Source organism: Mesoplodon bidens, assembly GCF_964165515.1.
Source record: "Mesoplodon bidens genome assembly, chromosome: 19".
Classification (NCBI taxonomy): domain Eukaryota; kingdom Metazoa; phylum Chordata; class Mammalia; order Artiodactyla; family Ziphiidae; genus Mesoplodon; species Mesoplodon bidens.
This window is the reverse complement of record NC_138179.1, coordinates 47,404,105-47,423,722: the sequence shown is the minus strand read 5'-3', so window position 1 is coordinate 47,423,722 and position 19,618 is coordinate 47,404,105. Positions and strand designations below refer to the sequence as shown.

General features: G+C 44.9%; 1 protein-coding gene across 1 annotated transcript in view; it reads right to left on the bottom strand.

Moving 5' to 3' along the window:
• The window catches only part of MARCHF10 (membrane associated ring-CH-type finger 10), an 84,649-nt gene extending 66,102 nt beyond the window's left edge, over window positions 1–18,547 (bottom strand). Inside the window, exons 1-2 of the mRNA XM_081218560.1 lie at window positions 18,452–18,547; window positions 9,303–9,422 (exon numbers count right to left, since the gene is read on the bottom strand). Of these exons, the coding sequence (XP_081074686.1) occupies window positions 9,303–9,422; window positions 18,452–18,541 (210 nt within the window). The 5' untranslated portion in view covers window positions 18,542–18,547. The remainder of the gene's footprint in view (window positions 1–9,302; window positions 9,423–18,451) is intronic.
• Window positions 18,548–19,618: the final 1,071 nt, after the last annotated feature.

The window sequence follows — 19,618 nt, the reverse complement described above, 5'->3', positions numbered from 1 at the left end:
TATGATTTCAACATGTGCACATTCCTAAAACATTCCTGTGACTGACAGTCATGAAACATTCATGGAGCTCCTAGTGTGTGGTGGAAAAAAGAGCAACTAAGCCCGTGTGCCACAACTACTGAGCCTGCGCTCTAGAGCCCATGAACCACAACTACGGAGCCCGCGTGCCACAACTACTGAAGCCTGTGCGCCTAGAGCCTGCGATCTGCAACAAGAGAAGCCACCGCAATGAGAAGACTGCGCAACACAACTAGAGAAAGCCCGTGCGCAGCAACGAAGACCTAACACAGCCAAAAATAAATAAATAAAAATTTTTTAAAAAAAGAACTTTCTACCAACTAGTGTATCTAAAACTGCAATGGGTGACTAGACTAAATGTCCTTCAAGGTCCCTTTCCTGTGCTGTGAACCTATGATTTAAAAAAAAAGAAAAAAATGTGTTCTTCATCTACACCATCTACATGCTCCTGCCCGTGCAATGCGGGCCGCGGTACTCAGCGGGGTGCTCCTGTCTGCCCCTCACCTGGCCATCGCCCTGTGCACCAATGCCCGGGACCGGTTCCTGCTCAAGCAGTTCTAGAGGCTGGAAGTCCAAGATCAAGGTGCCAGCAGATTTGGTTTCTGGAAGAGTCTGGAAGTGAGTCCTGAAGAATGAAGTCTCAGAGAGCTGCTGGTGGGGAGGTGACCTGCCCAACAAGACAGCGGGTCCTAGAGAATGCCACCCTCTGAGGGACAACATCATCTCTGCTTCCGGGCCCCCTGCACCATCTCTTCCTTCCAAGGTTCTGTCCCTCCTTCTCCCTTGCCCTGTGCCCTCCCTGGGCACCTCACCTGGGTCCTGCCTTATAACTTCCTGCCCCTGGGTGGGGCCTTTGTCTCAGATTTTTTTAATATGAAACATGGCAAAGTAGAGAGAATAATAATGAGCTCCTATATACCCATCATTCAGATTCGAAAATTGGCATGATTCTTCCCACATTTACTTCATTTATTCTTTTTTTCTCTTGCTGAAATCTATTAAAGCAAATTCCAACCACCAAAAAAGAGCAATAACCAGTGCCTGCTCCTGAGTGGCTCCCAGCCTAAGGACGAGACAGACAGGAAGACGTATCCTAAGATGGACTTGAGCCCAGACGGTGTTATGGGGAATTCAAAGGAGGGACAAGAACCAAGCCACTTGACCCCCAGGAGCAGCTCTGGAAGCTCTTCCCAGAGGAAGTATCCTCAGAGTTGAGGGTCAGGCCATCCAGGGCCTTGAGGGCCATCAAGGCCATCAAACACTTTGCTAAGGGGTTTGAACTTGATCCCAAAGACATGGGGAACCACTAGGGAGCTTTTAATAGAGGAGTGGCATGATCCAGTTTGGTTCTAGAGGGATCCACTCATAATGCTGCCTGGGAGACTGGCCGGAAGGGGTGAGGTGAAGACAAAACGATCAGGAAAATGGCTCCTACAATAATCCAGGCAAAAAAAAAAAAAAAAAAAAGACAGGGCCCTGCAAAGGGAGGTGCTGGTGGACAGATTCAAGAGAGAGGAGGGAAGACAGTCTAACTCTGGTGTCTGACGGCTATGAGGTTGAGAAGGGGCAGAGAAGGAGGGGTCTGAGATAATCTCCAGAATTCCGGCCTGGGCAGCAATGAATTCAGGAAGAGGAACCCATCTGAGGGGAGAAGACAATGCATTCAGCCTCTTGAGTCTGAGGGGGTGGTGGGACAGGCCAGGGAGGACAGACCAACGGCTAAAATGGAAAACAAACTCCAACGAACATTCCCGACGAACCGTGGGCTGCCCCTTCTGCCTCCCTGACGTCTGTGTTGGGCTCGAGATGCTGGGTGTGGAGCTGCATTGTGACTCAGGTGCACCTCGAGGGCGCGGAATCTGCGCTAGAGTCGAGGGGGGGCGGCGGTGACCACACCTGGCCAGGTGTTAGGGATGACTCACAGCCTCCCAGGTGCCCCCCCCCGCCCCCGCCGGCAGTCAGAGCCAGCTTGTATGTGTGTGACCTGAGCCAGCTTGTATGTGTGTGACCTGCCTCATTTTCACACGGGCCCGGGGCCAGAACGACGGGAGGCCCGGCCCACGGGGAGTCTGACAATGGACAGGTAGACGTTAGAGAAAATTAAAAGTGTGAGTCACAGAACGCGTATGCCATGTGCTAAGCTGGCTGCTTCCGTGACACCATCAAGGGTGTTGGTAGGTTGACACTGACAGATTAATGGGAGAACAAACAGCTCCCTAAGAGCGGTTTGAAAGAGGAGAAGCTGCAGGTTTCACAGGCAGGAGAGGCTGAAAAGACAGGTAATGAAAGGAGACATGCAAATATGCCCAAGTTGGAGGAAAACACCAAATGCAAAGCGAGCCAGCCTTCACGGACACCTGACTCAGCAACGGAGAGCAAACGTTTGCAAGGAGCTGGGGTGGGCAAAAGCATTGTAGTGCGGAGTGTGCGAGGACGCTTTCTGGGAAACAAAACCCCTTCCTGGCCCGTGGGATCTTGTCTTGTTTCATCTTTTGGACTTGACCATAAACAGGAGCAGTGCTGTCCTATAGAATTTTCTGCAATGTTGGAAATGTCCTATATGGCAGCCATGGGCCACATGTGGCTCCTGAGCCTGGAACTGCATTTAAAATTTTATTTTAATTAAATAGTCCCACACGGCTAGTGGCCGCTGTATTGGACAGCACAGTTTTAGGCTTTTGCTGCCCTCGTATATGAATGCACCTTCTGACTTTTTAAGCCACTGCAGATTACTTGAAGAAGCTTTAGTTTTCATTTCAACCTCCAACGTTTGTGTGGATGATCACGAACAAAACAATTAAAATGTTTATGTTGGGTAACCGCCTTCACGCTTAAGCTTCCCTTGCCTTCTGGGAGGTTCAGGAGATCTCAGGGATGTAAGCATCCTGCTGAGCCAGGCCTGGGGCAGAGCCGGCTGCTGCTGGTGGCAGGTTAGCCGCCTCCTTCCAGTGTAACGCTGGGTCCTGGTGACCTGGAATCTAAACATTTAGCTGCTCGGTTGCTGATGGTGAAAGGACAACAATCCTATTCCTATTATCGGAGCAAACGGTGCTCTTGAAAAACTGAGGGCTGGTCCCCACCTTCTTTGCCAAATATAGTGACCACATGTCCTCAGTCCTTGAGATTTGTGCTCTTGGAAGTGGCCCATCCAGCAAGGATGCGGGATCTTGGAAGATGAGAAGGGGCCATGATGACTTTCTTCATTGAAGGTTGTTGTCCCCCAAGTCCTGGGCATCATTTTCTCTGGGGAAATTGGGGGTCCTGACCGTTCTCTGTGAAGTCTTTTTAATTTTTTTATTCAATTTCTTTAAAAAAATTTTTTTATTTTTGAACTTATTTTTATTATGTAATTTTGGCTGTGTTGGATCTTTATTGCTGCGCGCGGGCTTTCTCTAGTTGCAGCGAGCGGGGGCTACTCTTTGTTGCGGTGCATGGGCTTCTCATTGAGGTGGCTTCTCTTGTTGCGGAGCGTGGGCTCTAGGCTCAGGGGCTTCAGTAGTTGTGGCACGCGGGCTTAGTTGCTCCGCAGCATGTGGGTTATTCCCAGACCAGGGATCGAACCCGTGTCCCCTGTATGGGCAGGTGGATTCTTAACCACCGCACCACCAGGGAAGTCCCCTCTGAGAAGTTTTGAGAGGTCAAAATATCCTGGTGCCCCTGGCACCACAGCAGGCTCCTTTGGGCCAGCAGTGTCCCGGGGACACTGTTTCCTGCTCATACTGAGAGACCGCTTTGCTTTTTAATGTACTAAATCATCCAAGGTGTAGTTGGTCCTGTAGAGCTGCTGTTTATTTCCCTGTTAAATTCTAATTTGATTAAACAGCTCACAAGGTTGTAGGTAACTTTGAAAAGGGTGTGAAATTAAGTTGCTACGTTAGGTTAGCTCTTAGAAATGTGGCCTGAGATGGGGCTGAGAGGAAAGAAGGTATTCTAGAAGTCTCAGGAGCTGCTCCTCTATCGATAAGTGTTGGAGCATCATTTGCAAGCATAGCTGGACACCAAGGCAACTTATAATGAATCTAATGTTAGTATGACACTTGAGCATCTCACACGTTCTCACAATGATCCTCTGAGATAATGGCATAATAATAAGGACCTCCTTGATGGGAAATTGAAGTACTTAGAAGTAAAGTGCTTTGTCCGAATTCACACTGTAATGAGGGACAGAGCTGGCCCTTGATGATAAGTGTTCTTTGTACTGTGTCACACAGCTAACTTAAATGTGTTGAGGTGCTGCTTTATTATTATTATTGTTTTGTAATTTTTGAAACTTGAAGTACAGTTGATTTACAATGTTGTATGAATTTCTTCTGTACAGCAAAGTGATTCAGTTATACATATATATATTCTTTTTTGATATTCTTTTCCATTATGGTTTATCATATGATATTGAATATAGTTCCCTGTGCTATACAGTAGGACCTTGTTGTTGATCCATTCTATTTTGTGTGTGTGTGTGTGTGTGTGCATGCTTTTGTGGGGGGGTTTTTGTGTGTATGTTTTTACTAATGATTTTATTTTTTTTTGAACTTTTTATTTTATATTGGAGTATAGTTGATTAACAATGTTGTGTTAGTTTCGGGTGTACAGCAAAGTGATTTAGTTATATATATACATGTACCTATTCTTTTTCAAATCCTTTTCCCATTTAGGTTGTTACATAATATTGAGCAGTAGGTTATACAGTAGGTCCCTGTGTTATACAGAAGTTCCTGTGTTATACAGTAGGTCCTTGTGGATTATCCATTTAAAATATAGCAGTGTGTATATCCATTCTATTTATAAAAGCTTATGTCAGCTAACCCCAACCTCCCACTCCATCCCTCCCCCAACCCCCTCCCCCTTGGTAACCACAAGTCTGTTCTTTATGTCCCTGAGTCTGTTTCTATTTCAGTTCATTTGTGTCATATTTTAGATTCCATGTATAAGTGGTATCATATGGTATTTGTCTTTCTCTTTCTGACTGACTTCACTTCTATGATAATCTCTAGTTGCATCCATCTTGCTGCAAATGGCATTATTTTGTTCTTTTTTATAGCTGAGTAATAGTCCATTGTATATATGTACCACATCTTCGTTATCCATTCATCTGTCGATGGACATTTAGGTTGTGTCCCTGTCTTGGCTATTGTGAATAGTGCTGCTATGGACATAGGGGTGCGTGTATCTTTCTGAATTATAGTTTTGTCTGGATATATGCCCAGGAGGGGGATTGCTGGATCATATGGTTATTCTATTTTTAGTTTTATGAGGAACATCCATAGTGTTCTGCATAGTGGCTGCACCAACTTACATTCCCACCAACAACGTATATAGGAGGGTTCCCTTTTCTAGGAGGTGCTGCTTTAAAGAACCCCTCAGCACAGGCTTGGTAGTGATTGCTTTATCTTGGCGTTAGATTGAACACAATCTCTGCATAACCAACAGTTAAAGCCACGGGTCGGAGTGAGGAGGTTGTGCCATAAGGGAGGGGCTACCATGTTAACTGTACATTTATCTGGGGATCTGCCCGCCCCCAGGCAGGTGTTTAGAAATGGCATCTTTTTTTTTTTTTAAAAAAAGATGTTGGGGGTAGGAGTTTAGTAATTTATTTTATTTTATTTTTGCTGTGTTGGGTCTTCGTTTCTGTGTGAGGGCTTTCTCTAGGTGTGGCAAGCGGGGGCCACTCTTCATCGCGGCACGCGGGCCTCTGACTATCGCGGCCTCTCTTGTTGCGGAGCACAGGCTCCAGACGCGCAGGCTCAGTAGTTGTGGCTCACGGGCCTAGTTGCTCCGTGGCATATGGGATCCTCCCAGACCAGGGCTTGAACCCGTGTCCCCTGCATTAGCAGGCAGATTCTCAACCCCTGCGCCACCAGGGAAGCCCTAGAAATGGCATCTTGATACTGGATCTATTACTTGATAGTAAATGCCTCACTTTTTCCAGGCCCATCAGCATTGTGATGGTCTAAGACTGGGTTAAGGAATGAACAAGTGATGGAACTTGCAATACAAGTGTCAAAATTTGGTGGTAGCATGCTTCACATCGTGATTGTACAGTGGAAAAATGTCCATGGATTAAGCAATCCACTCTCACACAACCCACTCAATCAGGGAATGAACTTGCCTTCTCAAATCAGGGATAAAATGTTCTTTTGAGTTTTCAGCCACAGCAATTTCTAGAAGGAAATTACTCAGGGAAATGTTCCCTAGGTAAGAGGGCTTGGGTTGGGTTTACACTGTCTCATTGGACTGTATCTTTCTCCTGCCACTTTCTGATTGACCGAGGATCTTTTGCAGCTCTAGTGCCTGTGACATTCCATACACTAAGCTCTGGAAATCGCATCAGTCCGGCCTGGGTTCTCCTTTGGGAGATGCCAGCATTCTTTTTTTTTTTTTTTTTTAATATTTATTTATTTATTTGGCTGCGCCGGGTCCTAGTTGTGGCATGTGGGCTCTTAGTTGCGGCATGCATGTGGGATCTAGTTCCCTGGCCAGAGATCGAACCCGGGCCCCCTGCATTGGGAGCGCAGAGTTTTAATCACTGGACCACCAGGGAAGTCCTGGTGCCAGCATTCTTTTTTTTTTTTTTTTTTTTTGCGGTACGCGGGCCTCTCACTGCTGTGGCCTCTCCCGTTGCGGAGCACGGGCTCCGGACACGCAGGCTCATCAGCCATGGCTCATGGGCCCAGCTGCTCCATGGCATGTGGGATCTTCCCAGACTGGGGCACGAACCCGTGTCCCCTGCATCAGCAGGCGGACTCTCAACCACTGCGCCACCAGGGAAGCCCTGGTGCCAGCATTCTTATCCTGGGAAACTAGCTCTAGGATCTCCCTGGCCTTGGGGACCCTGTAGAAAGAGGTTTCATAAATTCTGCATTCCCTCAGGATTTGATATAGAGCAGGGCAGCCCCAGATTATGAAGGTTTAAGAACAACCAGATTTTCACAGAATCTGGGTGGGGGTCCAAACCTGGGAGGAGAAATCTTCAAACTAGCCCATGATTGTGGGAGCTGAAGATTTCTGGGCTCTGGTTTGAATGTCATAAGGGCTCTCTGGCTTCACGTGTACCAGGCAAAAGTCTAAGGATTGAGTGAGGAGGGATTGGGATTATAAGCACACGGTCCTGATGGCTGTTGAAAAGGATGAATTCCATGATGCTTCCCCTCACCCTGACCTTCCTGCACTTTTGTATCCAGAGGCAAATCCTCCAGTATTCCCTGAAGAATATCTGTAATACAGGGAGCAAAGCAGAGGGGAAATTCACTGGAAAATTCGGAGCTTGTCACTCTTCTTGATAGAGAAGGTGCAACTTGGAAGTTACTTGTACAGTCAATACCCAAACCCTTGGGATAGCATCATCTGGAAAAAATCGAAAGTATCAAGTAATGTTGTTCCAAGTTCTCCGACAAACTGAGGTGCAGTGACATACAGCAAACATGAAAAATCCTGTTCGCGTGCTTTAGAAAATGCCAGTTTTACGCACTTTACCACATATTTTTGTCTTTATTTCATAATTACTTTTATATGTGCAGCTGCATCCTTTTTTAGATGTGGTCTGAGTGTTTTGCAATGATGCCTTAAAGAATGAGTAATTTGTATAGCATGAAGAGGGGAACTACAGGAATCTGTCACCAGTTTGTCCCCTAAACACAGTTTGTGGAGAGGAGCATGAACCTTCAAGTTCTAGAATATCCCAAATGCATGAGTGTTGCCATGCAAAATGGCCAAGACTCTGCATATGAGTCTTTGCATGAAAATAGAAGAACCCAGCTGCCCGTTTGTTTAGTAATTCCAAACTAGGAATATGGCTACATGCTACTGTTTGACTGAAATTACATTTTTTTCATCTGTCCTTGATTTTTGTTTCTAAGTGCAAAACTGTGAGAATTTATCTTAATGCTAAAAATGTGTTGTTTGAGCCAAACTAGATTTAAGTTTTGGATTAATCTCACTCCCTAAGTTTAATCAGCAGCAGGCATTATATTTAGTCCTTGGCTAACATGAAAAGATGCAGGCAATGTGTTCTTCTCAGCACTGCCGATCTTGTGAGATAGTTTCTTTCACCTTCAGGCTTTAGGTGGAATATTTTATTGTGTGATTTTATGTTCCTTAATAGGGAGTATAGATCTCTCCCAGGGATACCTCCATAAACATCAGTCACTGATGTTTTTAAGGTGTCCTTCGAACATGAAATAAGCACCACGTGAGCATCCTAGATTAAAGAAGAACTTAATTGATATCAGGTATCCAGGATCTATCTTGAGGATCCACACCACTGATAAAAAAGAGAGTCCATCCTCTAGAGTATATTTCAGCCATAAAACATTAAATAAGAATTCATAAAAGGCATATTACTCATCTTAACTTGCCATACTAACAACCATCATTGTATGCAGCTTGCGGTCTTCAGTGCTTACATAGGATAAGTAAAACTCTTACACAGATAAGATCTTAATCATGAAATATGATCATATAGCTTAGTGGTTCAGAGCATCCTCTCAGGGGTCAGACTGCCTAGAAAGGAAACTCTACTCTACCACATACTGGCTGTGAAATCTTAAGTAAAGTTTCTTTACTTTCCTAGGGCTCAGTTTTCTCATCTGTAAAATGAGGCAAATATATAGAGATTTATGAGAATTAAATAAGTTAATAGGTATAAAACGCCTAGCACGGTACTGGAACATTGTAATCACTCGAGTAATGGTAACTGCTACTACTGTAATCATCATTTTCATATTGTTATCATATTATACTGATCTTATTATTTATTATTATCATCCAGACAAAAATATTTGAACAATTTCTAGTTATTACATGACGCAATTATTACTGCATTTTACTCTATTTGAAATGAAAACTATACTAAGCAATGCAATGGGTAAGACTATAAGCCTACATATATATATGTCTATATTAATATAGACAGATCAAGTAGGCATAGATATAAGTATATAGATATATTATGATGCAGTGCTTTAGAAGGCCCGGTGCTTCCGACTCTTAAAATCAAAGAATTGCAGCATTTCTGCTTTGGGTGGTACCTCAGAGACCATCTCCATTGGTCTACAGGAGAGAAGAGTGAGGCCCAACCAGGGTGAAGAGGGAAGGTCACACAGCAGAGGAGGGGCAGGGGTGGCACCCAGGACAAGAGCTCCTGCCCCTGCCTCTCCCTACCATGCCCTTTAAGATTCTTCAACATCTCCTTTTTGGGCTGGCTTTTTCCTACGTCAGTTACACACACACACACACACAGACACACACACACCCTGCAGCAAAAGAATGTCTCCCAGCATTCTAAGTACCTGTTTGGAAGATGACCAACTTGAATACCGGGATCTCTTAAAATTTGTCTCTTGTCCCCAAAAGTGATCTCGTCTCTTCCCATTTGGGTCTCTTCTGTATTCCTGTCGTCTCAGACAAGCCTGCGGAACAAAAAAAAAATGTTTCTTTGGTTTAGGTTCACAACTAGCTTTGATAACTTTATGCTTAATTCCTGTTGTGAGGAACAGGAAATGCAGGCGTCCATCTCTAAGTGTTCGTCAATACCTGTTACCAGGTGTGAAGACACTCACCCAGGCATCACTCCCTCCTCCCTTTGCCCAAAATGTCAGGTCAAAAATATTAGTCACTGCCTTAATAAATTCAAACAACATACATACTAAGAGGCATTTTGTTAAGTACTTACCCAACAATTGCCTTCTTAAGGAAGTACCCAATACACTGCATTTACTTCTCTTTCTGTTCTCTTTCTCTCTTTTTTAAATTGAAGTATAGTTGATTTACAATGTTGTGTTAGTTTCAGGTGTATAGCAAAGTAATTCAGTTATACATACATATATATGTGTGTATGTGTATACATATTCTTTTTCAGATTCTTTGCCCATATAAGTTATTACAAAATATTGAATATAGTCCCCTGAGCTATATAGTAGGTCCTTGTTGGTTATCTATTTTATATATAGTTGTATGTATATGTTAATCCCAGACTCCTAATTTATCCCTCCCCCCTTTCCCCTTTGATAACCATAAGTTTGTTTTCTATGTCTGTGGGTCTATTTCTGTTTCGTATATAAGTTTATTGGTATCTTTTTTTAGGTTCCACATATCAGTGATATCATGCTATTTGTCTTTATCTGGCTTAATTCACTTTCTTTTTTTTTTAGTATTTATGTATTTATTTGCTTGCACTGGGTCTTAGTTATGGCTCCTTAGTTGCAGCTCGCTGGCTTCTTAGTTGTGGCATGTGAACTCTAAGTTGTGGCATGCATGTGGGATCTAGTTCCCTGACCAGGGATCGAACCCGGGCCCCCTGCATTGGGAGTGCAGAGTCCTATCCACTGTGCCACCAGGGAAGTCCCTGGCTTAATTCATTTTCAACTGATAGTTCAAATACTCCAAAATAGTAAAACTTCTTGCAGCATTTCTATAGATCCAGTGACTGAACTCACCTTTGTCCTGCCAGGGCCAAATTATCCACTGTACAGAAGCACAGTGTAAAGACGGACACTATTGTTCTAAACTAGGCCTGACATCTCCCTCTTCCTGCCTGTGTTGAGAAAGGAAAGACTCCTTCTCCATCTTTTTCCCTCTGTTAGAAAATGCATCTCCTTCCTTGATGTAGAAGGACTTGCCAGAATTTCACGGCCAAGGAGAAAGCCAATATTCTGCTACAAGGTTAAGAGTAGAAATGACCTGATATTAATAAAACATTTACCACTTGGACTTGGGAACAGTGAATCAGTTACCTGCAGCTAGTGGAATCCTGGATACCTGCAGCTAGTGGAATCCTGGATTCCCAAGAGAAAGGTGCTGTTTCACCCCACCCTGCTTGGAAAGGAAGAGCGCTCCAAAATGGTGGGGTTCTTTTTCCCCTTGGGTTTATTTTCAAAAACGATGCCGTATAGACAGCAATCCATTTTAATAATCCTGGATAGTGTTTGTTTTAATAAATAAGAAGTCCCCCCCCCACCGCCCAATACTGAATAGTAGTAACTATAATAAATAAGTTACACAAACAGACACCAAATAATAGAATAAACCAAGGTAAAACTAAAGAGAGTCAGCTGGAGAGTTTAATGGAGTTCAACTAAATATGGGCCTCTTTTTTCTTATGCCTTTACGATGACTTCAGATTGGAGCTCCCTGTTGACGGGGGAGCTCTGGCCTGGAGTATTGTTTCCTGGAGCCACAGATGTCTCTGTTATCCTAACCCACTTGTATTAAAGGCACGAGAAGAAAACGCTGATGGGCTGAAAGTGGAGGAGCCTGTGTTAGCTATTGCACGCAGGACCGAGGCAGATTTGGTGGGATGAACAGAATTCCTGTGGGCGGAGTGTTTTTTGAAACTTCTCTCCAAGAATGCATGCAACTTAAGTATTTCTTTACCAAAAGGGGAGGAGGAATAGAATTGTTTGCAACGTTGGGAAAAAAAAATGTTTTTCCCCTCTGATTTCTTATCCTTCCTCTCACAGAGGACCAGGAGAAGAAACCAGTGGCAAGGTAGGTACTTCCTAATTTTTATCTTGAAACAGCCAAGCAATCTTTCCATGTAAATCAAACGTTAGCCCTTTCCAAGTTATTGCTTCGCTGAGAAGCACAGAGCCAAGTTCGGACTTCCAGTCCTAGAAACAGCAAGAACCTAGCCATACCCCCCAACCCCGCACCCCCGTCAGGAGCTAGTTTTCTTGTTATTTGTAAATGTGAATGATTTTTTTGTTGTTTTTGATACTGATGTTGTTTCTGCTTGGAGGGTCCTGAAGGGACGGGGCAGAGGCGTGTGAAATCCATAGGATGGGGAGAAGGAACCGATTTGTAATTCATCATCACCAGGGGCTCCCCTTACTCTGGAACTTTATTTCCCTTTCAATTTCATGTGTCTGGAGCTAGATTGCTATAAATAAGTTTCTGTTCATGTGACAAAACTGGCCGAGTCTTGAAACGGGAGGCTTCAAGTGACTTCTTCTTTCTTCTTTCTGCGGAGAATCGGGGCTTCCTCCTTTCGCGTCGGGCCCCCTCGCCCCCCAAGCCCATTCCTCTGACTTCAGTGCCCGCGGTCAGGCTGCCTTCTGTGCAGAAGCTACCACTGTAGGGCAGAACACAGAATGTGCATCTATGCCTGTGGGGGATGACATGGGTTTTGTGACTCACCGTAACTCAATACGGGTAAACACGACAAACCACAGCTCCGCCACTTTCTAGCATTGTGACCTTGGGCAGGCTGACTAACTCCATGGATTCTTGCTTCCCTTGTCTGTGAGAGGGAGATGTCTCTGTGCTGCAAGATTGCTGGGAGAGCATGAGGCACTGTTGGTAAGATGCTTAGCAGAGTGACTGGCTCGCGGTGAGCGTTCAATAAAACTCACCATCAGGACCATCATCATCATCATCATCACCACCACCACCATCATCATCATCATCAACAGGCTTTAACTGTTGTTTCCAATCCCATTTCTTGGTTTACTCCTTTTTCTAAAGTCAGCCTTTGCTAAATAATGTGATTCTGATTTTCGTTGTGGAAGAAAAAAGACTTGAAGTTCATCCTTGTTTTTCTGAAGGCCTGAAGGTCTGCAGGCCTGAAGTTCATCCTGGCTTTTCTCCCCTGGAAGTAGAGGTCTGTTTCCTAAGACTGCCCGTTCCCCTGGGCAGCCAACTGAGGGAGCTCTGCAAACTGCTTTTTCTTCAGAATTACAGCTTTCTGAACCCACAGCGATGCTCAAAGTTTCTTTTGTTCCCTTTATTACCAGCCCCATTCTTTTAGTCATCATCCGGGCTCCTGGTACCTTAAGAAGCCATGCCCCACAGGGACACTTCCCAGCCTCATGGTTCTGGCCTAAAAAGCACTGTAGCATCGACATATATACTCTACCGAATGTAAAATAGTTAGCTAGTGGGAAGCAGTAGCGTAGCACAGGGAGATCAGCTCGGTGCTTTGTGACCACCTAGAGGGGTGGGATAGGGAGGGTGGGAGGGAGGCTCAAAGGGAGGGGATATGGGGACATATGTATGCATTATGGCTGATCCACTTTGGTGTATGAGAGGAACTAACACAGTATTGTGAAGCAATTATACTCCAATAAAGATTAAGAAAAAAAACCACATTGTAACTATGACCCAACTCTACCTCTTCATCAGCAGTGGCCTCTGTCAAGGTTATTGTTACTTGAACTCTGTGAGTGTTTTGGGAAGTGGGACTTGCCTTCAGTTGCTTCTTTTTTGTTGTTGTTTTTATGATCCAACATGTCTAACTCAGAGTTTGGGGTTTTAATGATCACTGGGGACATTATCGAAGTTCATTAGTTTTAAGAGGTTAAGAAATCAAAGGTGCAAAAAGTTTGACATGATATTCCCCTCGACTGAGTTTATTTTTCTGTTCTGTGAAGAGCAGAGAAACACACATGTCACATGTCCCTCCCCATGACTCCTACGGGAGGGAAAGTTGAATTATCTCTGTTCCCTCAACCCCCTGAGTGGACAGTTCCCAAACCCTCGCCACCTGGTATAGTCACCCATCACGTCCTTGAACAAGTTTATATCATCATATTAGTTGTTTGATCTGCACTTGAAAGAATCAGAATGAATAAGTGACATAAAATAAAACCCATTTGAACACATTTGATAGTCTAGAAAGTCATCCTGAAACTCCAAGTGTAATCTTTCTCTCTAGCTTTCAGTGGACATTAATGGCTAAATTTCGCCACAAGTTACATAAACACATTTGACGGAGAGAAGGGGAAGAAAAGCTATGCAGCATGAACACCCTTGAAGACATGTAGCCAAATTCTGAGATGTCCTATAATTATGTACTAGTTACCAGATTCTGAAACAGCATGTAATATGCTAAATAAGTATCTCCTCTTGTTTTTCTCAAACAGGTCCCACCCAACCACTGAAAGGAGTAGCATCAAAATAATTCAGGGTGGGTTTAACCTTCCTCTCCTGCCACTAGCATACAGACCTATAAAGTCACTGCTAATTTGGTACATACCAACCCATAGCATATTTTAGGCTGTAGCAGGAATAGTGTATACAGGAGGTTTCTAAGGGCCTCAATTTGAGCCAGTTCATTAAAGGCAAGTCCAACACAGGAAGGCATACGTGGCAAATGTCTATGATTTGGGAGTCATATCTGGTTAGTAGGTCTTACACTATTTGTACACCCTGAAACAGGGAATCCCTTGCACATCGCTGGGCTGCTCGTGAAAGCTGGGATGTCCACGAGTAACCGGCCAAGCTCATCAATGGCCCAAGGTTTCAATATTCATTCAGTGCAAACTCTACCTTAGTAAATAATCTAAATACGCAAAGGTCGTATATGGACCAAGTTACTGAGGGGTCATTAAAGCCATGCAGTTGATTCTTAAACCCCAACTTTAAATCTTTTCTGGAACAAGGCAAGGGACAGAGTCAATAATATAACTCATTGCTGTTCCTGTCAAAGGAATAGTTTCTGTGGGTTTCTATATACTTCATTTGACAATCCTCAGAACATATTAAAGACAATCATATTTATTTTTGCAGACCTTGTGGTGAGTGGTTTTGAAAATGCTCAGTGGAGGTGGATTTAACTTTGAGGATTAGTTACAAGTCAGCTGGATCTATGTCTGATAAACAGAGTTGGCGGTCAAGTTCGGTAACGCTGGCTTTCATCAAGGACAAGGCATTTGGTTCGACAGAGGAGAGTGAGACTCCGTCCCTGCCCTTAGGAAGCTGCGGTCCAGTTTGATAGGAAGACACACAAAAGACTATTTCAATACAATTTCATCAGCGATGAAAAAGAGGTATGAAGAGGGTGCTTTGGTACTGGACTAATGGAAACATTCTAAAATCAGGTGATGGCAATGATGGCAAATTTGGTCAATTTAAACTTAAAACAGGTGAATTTTAGGCTATGTAAAGAGGGTGCTATGGGAATACAGAGGTTCCCTTTAGTTCTAAGTTAAAACTATGGTCTTAGGACTTCCCTGGTAGTGCAGTGGTTAAGACTCCATGCTCCCAATGCAGGGGGGCCTGGGTTCTATCCCTGGTCAGGGGAACTAGATTCCGCATGCCACAACTAAGAGTTCGCGTGCCACAACTAAGGAGCTGGTGAGCCACAACTAAAGGAGGCTGTGAGCTGCAACTAAAGGAGCCTGGCTGCCGCAACTAAGACCCGGTGCAACCAAATAAATAAATATTAAAAAAACAAACAAACAACTATGGTCTTCACCACCCTTATCGAGAGAGTAAGGAAGACGGAAGAGGAGGTTAGAGAAGTGGTCGAGGATTGGACTGGTCTTTCTGTGGTTCTTGGGTCTGGGTCACACCTCTACGTGAGAGGAAACAACCGAATTACATAGTTTGCATTTTACGTAAATTTCAGTCTGAAAGGTGGCAAGGCTGGAGGCCGGGAGGCCAGTTATGAGGACATTGTAATTGTCTTGGAGCTAAACTATGGACGATGCAACCAGAGCGATGGCCATAGGATGAGAAGGGAGGCACAAGCTCATGGGGTTTTAGGTAAACTCAGCAGGACTTGGTAGCTGGGGGATATGGGTGGTGAGGGCGAGGAAGGAGTCAGGGAAGGCTTGGGTCACTGTCTTCCGAGAGGGGCTACAGAAGAGGATGGCAGAGGATGGACATGTGGAGTCCAACTGTGGACACGCTGAATTCAATGTGCCTGTGTGACACCCAGATGGAACCATCCAGCAAGCAGGTGTGCATGGGATTGTGACACTTTGAGAAGACACAGGATTACAAGTCATCAGTGTATGAGTGGTGGTTAGAAACATAGGAGGGGAGGAGATGGGCCACAGTCATTGTGAATTAGGAGAAAATTGGGCTGATAGAATTAACCTGTGAGGGGCAGGGAGAGGAATGTGAGTGAAACAGGAGGAAAACCAGGAGAGTGCGATGTCGGAAAGCCGGAGAAGTAATGTTGCAAGAGGGAAAGAGAAATAGCTCCAAATGCAGGTAAAGCTTCAGAAAACGAAGACTACAAAGGTGTCTGCTGAATTTCGCTACTGACCTTAGCGAGCACCGTTTCAGGGGAGGTGAGGAGACCGCCACGCTGTAGCAGGTGAGGGCATGAATGGGATGGCGGGGCGGAGTGGAGACAGGAGTGTAGCTGACTGTTTAGGGACATCTGGAGCCTGGAAAGTGCCAGGGCTGTGGCTAGAAAAGGACGCATTGTCCACAGACAGCTTTGTTCTTTTGTTCTCAGTATGAGAGTTGAGCATGTTTGTGGGCTGAGCCAGTAAGAAGAAGAGAAATTCCAAGGATGCAGAAGAGAGGCCCATGGATGGAGAGGAGTGGGGACAGAGGGGCATGGACCAAGATCTCAGGTCCGGCACCAGGAGGGAGAGTGTCCTTCACCCATCGAGACTTGAGGGCTGGACGGGCGTGCAGCCTGGGATAGAAGGGGAAGAGCTGAGTGGCTCCCCACCTGCCGGCCTCAGATTCTTTGTTTGGTTTCACGTGTATGTAAAACAGGAAGAGACGGTCCTTGTTGAAAGTATGGGGATGGGAGGTTTGAAAAAAAAGTAAAGTTTAAACTGTGATAACGGAGGGAGCTAATGGACAAGAAAACATGTTGAAGTGAGTCATCCTCTGTTCCTCTCGTTCCCTCACTCCGCCTCCCCGTCTATCAGCAAGGTGTCTGCGCTGCTTCTATTTCCTGGTTCGGGCTACTTCTCGCCACCCCTGCTCCCACCACGCTGGTCTCTCCTAAATTTCTATCAGGTTCCTTACAAGTTTTTCTGCTGCTTCTCTTGCCCCTTTCAGTTGTTTTCCCACACAACAGCCAGAGTGATCTTTAAAAAAGGTAAAGTAGATCATACCACTGCCCTGCTTAAAATCATTCAGTAATTCTCACTGGGATAAGAATAAACTCCAAATACCAAGCTTTGTCCTGAGAGACTCGACACGATCTGGTCCTAGCTACCTCGTCCGCATTCTCCCTTAGCGTTCCAGCCACTCTGGCCTTCGTTTGTTTCCTCCAGTGCTCCAAGTTAGTTCCTGCCTCAGGGCCTCTGCGCTTGCTTTCTTTCTGCTCAGGATGCTCTGGCTGGCTCTTTCCCATCATTTACCTCCACGACCAAATGTTACTTCATCAAAGAGGCTTCCCTGCCTGTGTAAAGGAGCATCACCCCACCCCTACTACCTCTGTTTTTATAGGCCTCATTATATTTATCATATACATTATATTGTCTTCCATATTACTTTACTTGTGTGTGGTTTGTTTCTCGATCCTAGAATAAGAACTCCGGGAGAGCAGGGACTTTGCTCAGGACATAGTAGGCACTTAATAAATATTATTATTTATAAGGACAGTGTTGAAACTGTCCTTATTAACAAGGACAGTGTTGAAAGCCCAAATGAAGTTAGAAAATAAAGCTGCAGTGGCTCCAAGCCACGCAGTTGTGCGGTTTTCTTCAGCAGAGCCCATCAAATCATAAGATTGATTTTCTTATGTACCTGTTCTAGAGACAGTTTCAAACAAGTATTTCCAAACCTGGGCTGTGTGGCAGAGGCATCTTTGTGGAGAGGAGACGGCCCCCCAGTGTGACCAGTTTGGATGTTTATGTTCTTATTTATTTTGTAGAGACTCCCTCAACTTTACAGCCTTGGAGGTGGACTGGCAAATGTAGGAGGAAGTTGCTGGCTCCATTTCCAGGCCCAGAGCTAAGCTGTGCTACACAGGTGAAATCAGGTTACTGAGATCGCTCTGGTTTCCTTGGTGCCCCGGGAGGTTCAGTTATATTTGAGATTGCTAAGGAGGAGGAAAACCTGATGACGGCAGGCCTGTATTTTCCTTAGGGAAGGAGCGCTTTTCGATCCTCAGTTGAGGCTGAGGACCTGCCTCCTTGATTGGCGAGGGCTGACCTCTGGCCAGCGGGCTGAGTGACACTTTCTAACTGCTCCCAGAATCCCACAACCCAGCCTGGCAAGTTTGTCCTATGCCAGCTCTGGGTAATTACATCATGACTCCTCAGGCTCCCTGTCTGTTTTGTTTTTGCCTGTAAACACTGTAGCTAGGGTGACGAAGAGTTAGCTTATTGTAGAATGTGCTAACCACCTTTCTTCTGGCCGGAGGACAACAGGAAGGGCGTGTTATTTTATAAATGGTAGGGCGACCCGGTTAACTCCTTAATGTCTTTTTTCTTGGTTGCTGGTCTTCCAATTTAAGCCCTGATGTCATTGGTTGATAAGGTTTGTGTGCCAAGCTCTGTGCTAAATACTTGAAAAATGTTATTTCCATGACGATATTATAAGGTGGAGACTATTATCCCCATTGTACAGATGAGGAAACTGAGACTCAGAGAGGTAAAGTAGCTTTTCAAGGTCACACAGCTAGTAAGTGTGGGTTTTGGATTTTATAAACCTATTACTGCTTATCATATACTGATACTGTAGCCTGAATTCTCTCCTAATACCGTAAGTGAAAGTAGAAGATATTCTCACTTTCTGCCATTACCTGATATTCTGAGTCCGCCTTATGTTGCATGTCCCGCAGATATTGAACATCACTGACGAACTTCTGCCTGTCCTTTGCTTTATGAAACATGATTCTTAATCCGCGACCTGCATATAAAAGATAAATAAATGGGCTGTTATATCAGCCTTTGTTGCTTTGCCATATTTGGATTTCTCTTAGTATAATTGCTTTTATTCTCTTATTAATCTAATATCCATTGTTGGAAAGGCACAGATGCTCCTTTCAGACTGAAAGGACTCTTTGTATGGGTGTCTATGCCTTTACAGCCCTCTTGTTCCAGACATAAATAATGCAGCCACTTTCATGGGCTGGCTTCAGTGAGCCTGTTCTGGTAACTCATAGGGAGTTAGACTGGCAGACACCTGATTCAGAAAGCAGTTCTACCGCACGACAAAAAAGAAAACCCAAGAACCTAGCTAACGTAGCAATGACCAAAGCTCTGAGCCCCTGGTAACTTAAATTCATCGACTCAACAAATGATCACACCCCTATTCCAACTCAGACACTCCGCTGGGCACTGGGGTACGGCGGTCGGCAAGATGCCATGGCCCCGGCCTTCGTGTTGCTACCATCTAGCCTGGAAGACCGGCGATGAATGTTGCTGTTCCCCAGCCCCTTCAAACTCCACATGACTTTCTCACAAACTTGCTCCTCCTTCCGAGTTTTCTGAAGGAAATGTTGGCATCGACCAGCCGGCTGCCCAGCCAGTAACCTGGGCAGTTTTCTTCACACTTCCTTTTCCTGCCCCATCCGTATAAAAACCAAGTCCTGATGACTTTCTCCCCCGAGTATCCCTGGAATCCATCATGATTAGAGCATGGGCACTGATGTGAGACTCTCTGGATTCAAATCCCAAGTCTTTGAACATTGACAAGTGGACCCTGATGGTGCTAAGTGCGATGGAGCAGAAATACGGGGTTCTCTGTCATTGGGGGAGGGGGAGGCAAGGTTTTCCTTAGGAAATGACACTGGGTTTGCTAAGGAGTGAGCTGGGCCAGAAGTGGAGCAGAGAGGATCTGGGACAGAAAGGACAGCAGGTACAGAGGCTTCAGGGCTTCAGGGCCTGGTGCAGCTGGAGCAGAGAGAGGAGAGAACTGCCTATGTGTTACTGCCTATGTGTTCTTCCAGAAGTTTTATGGTTTTATC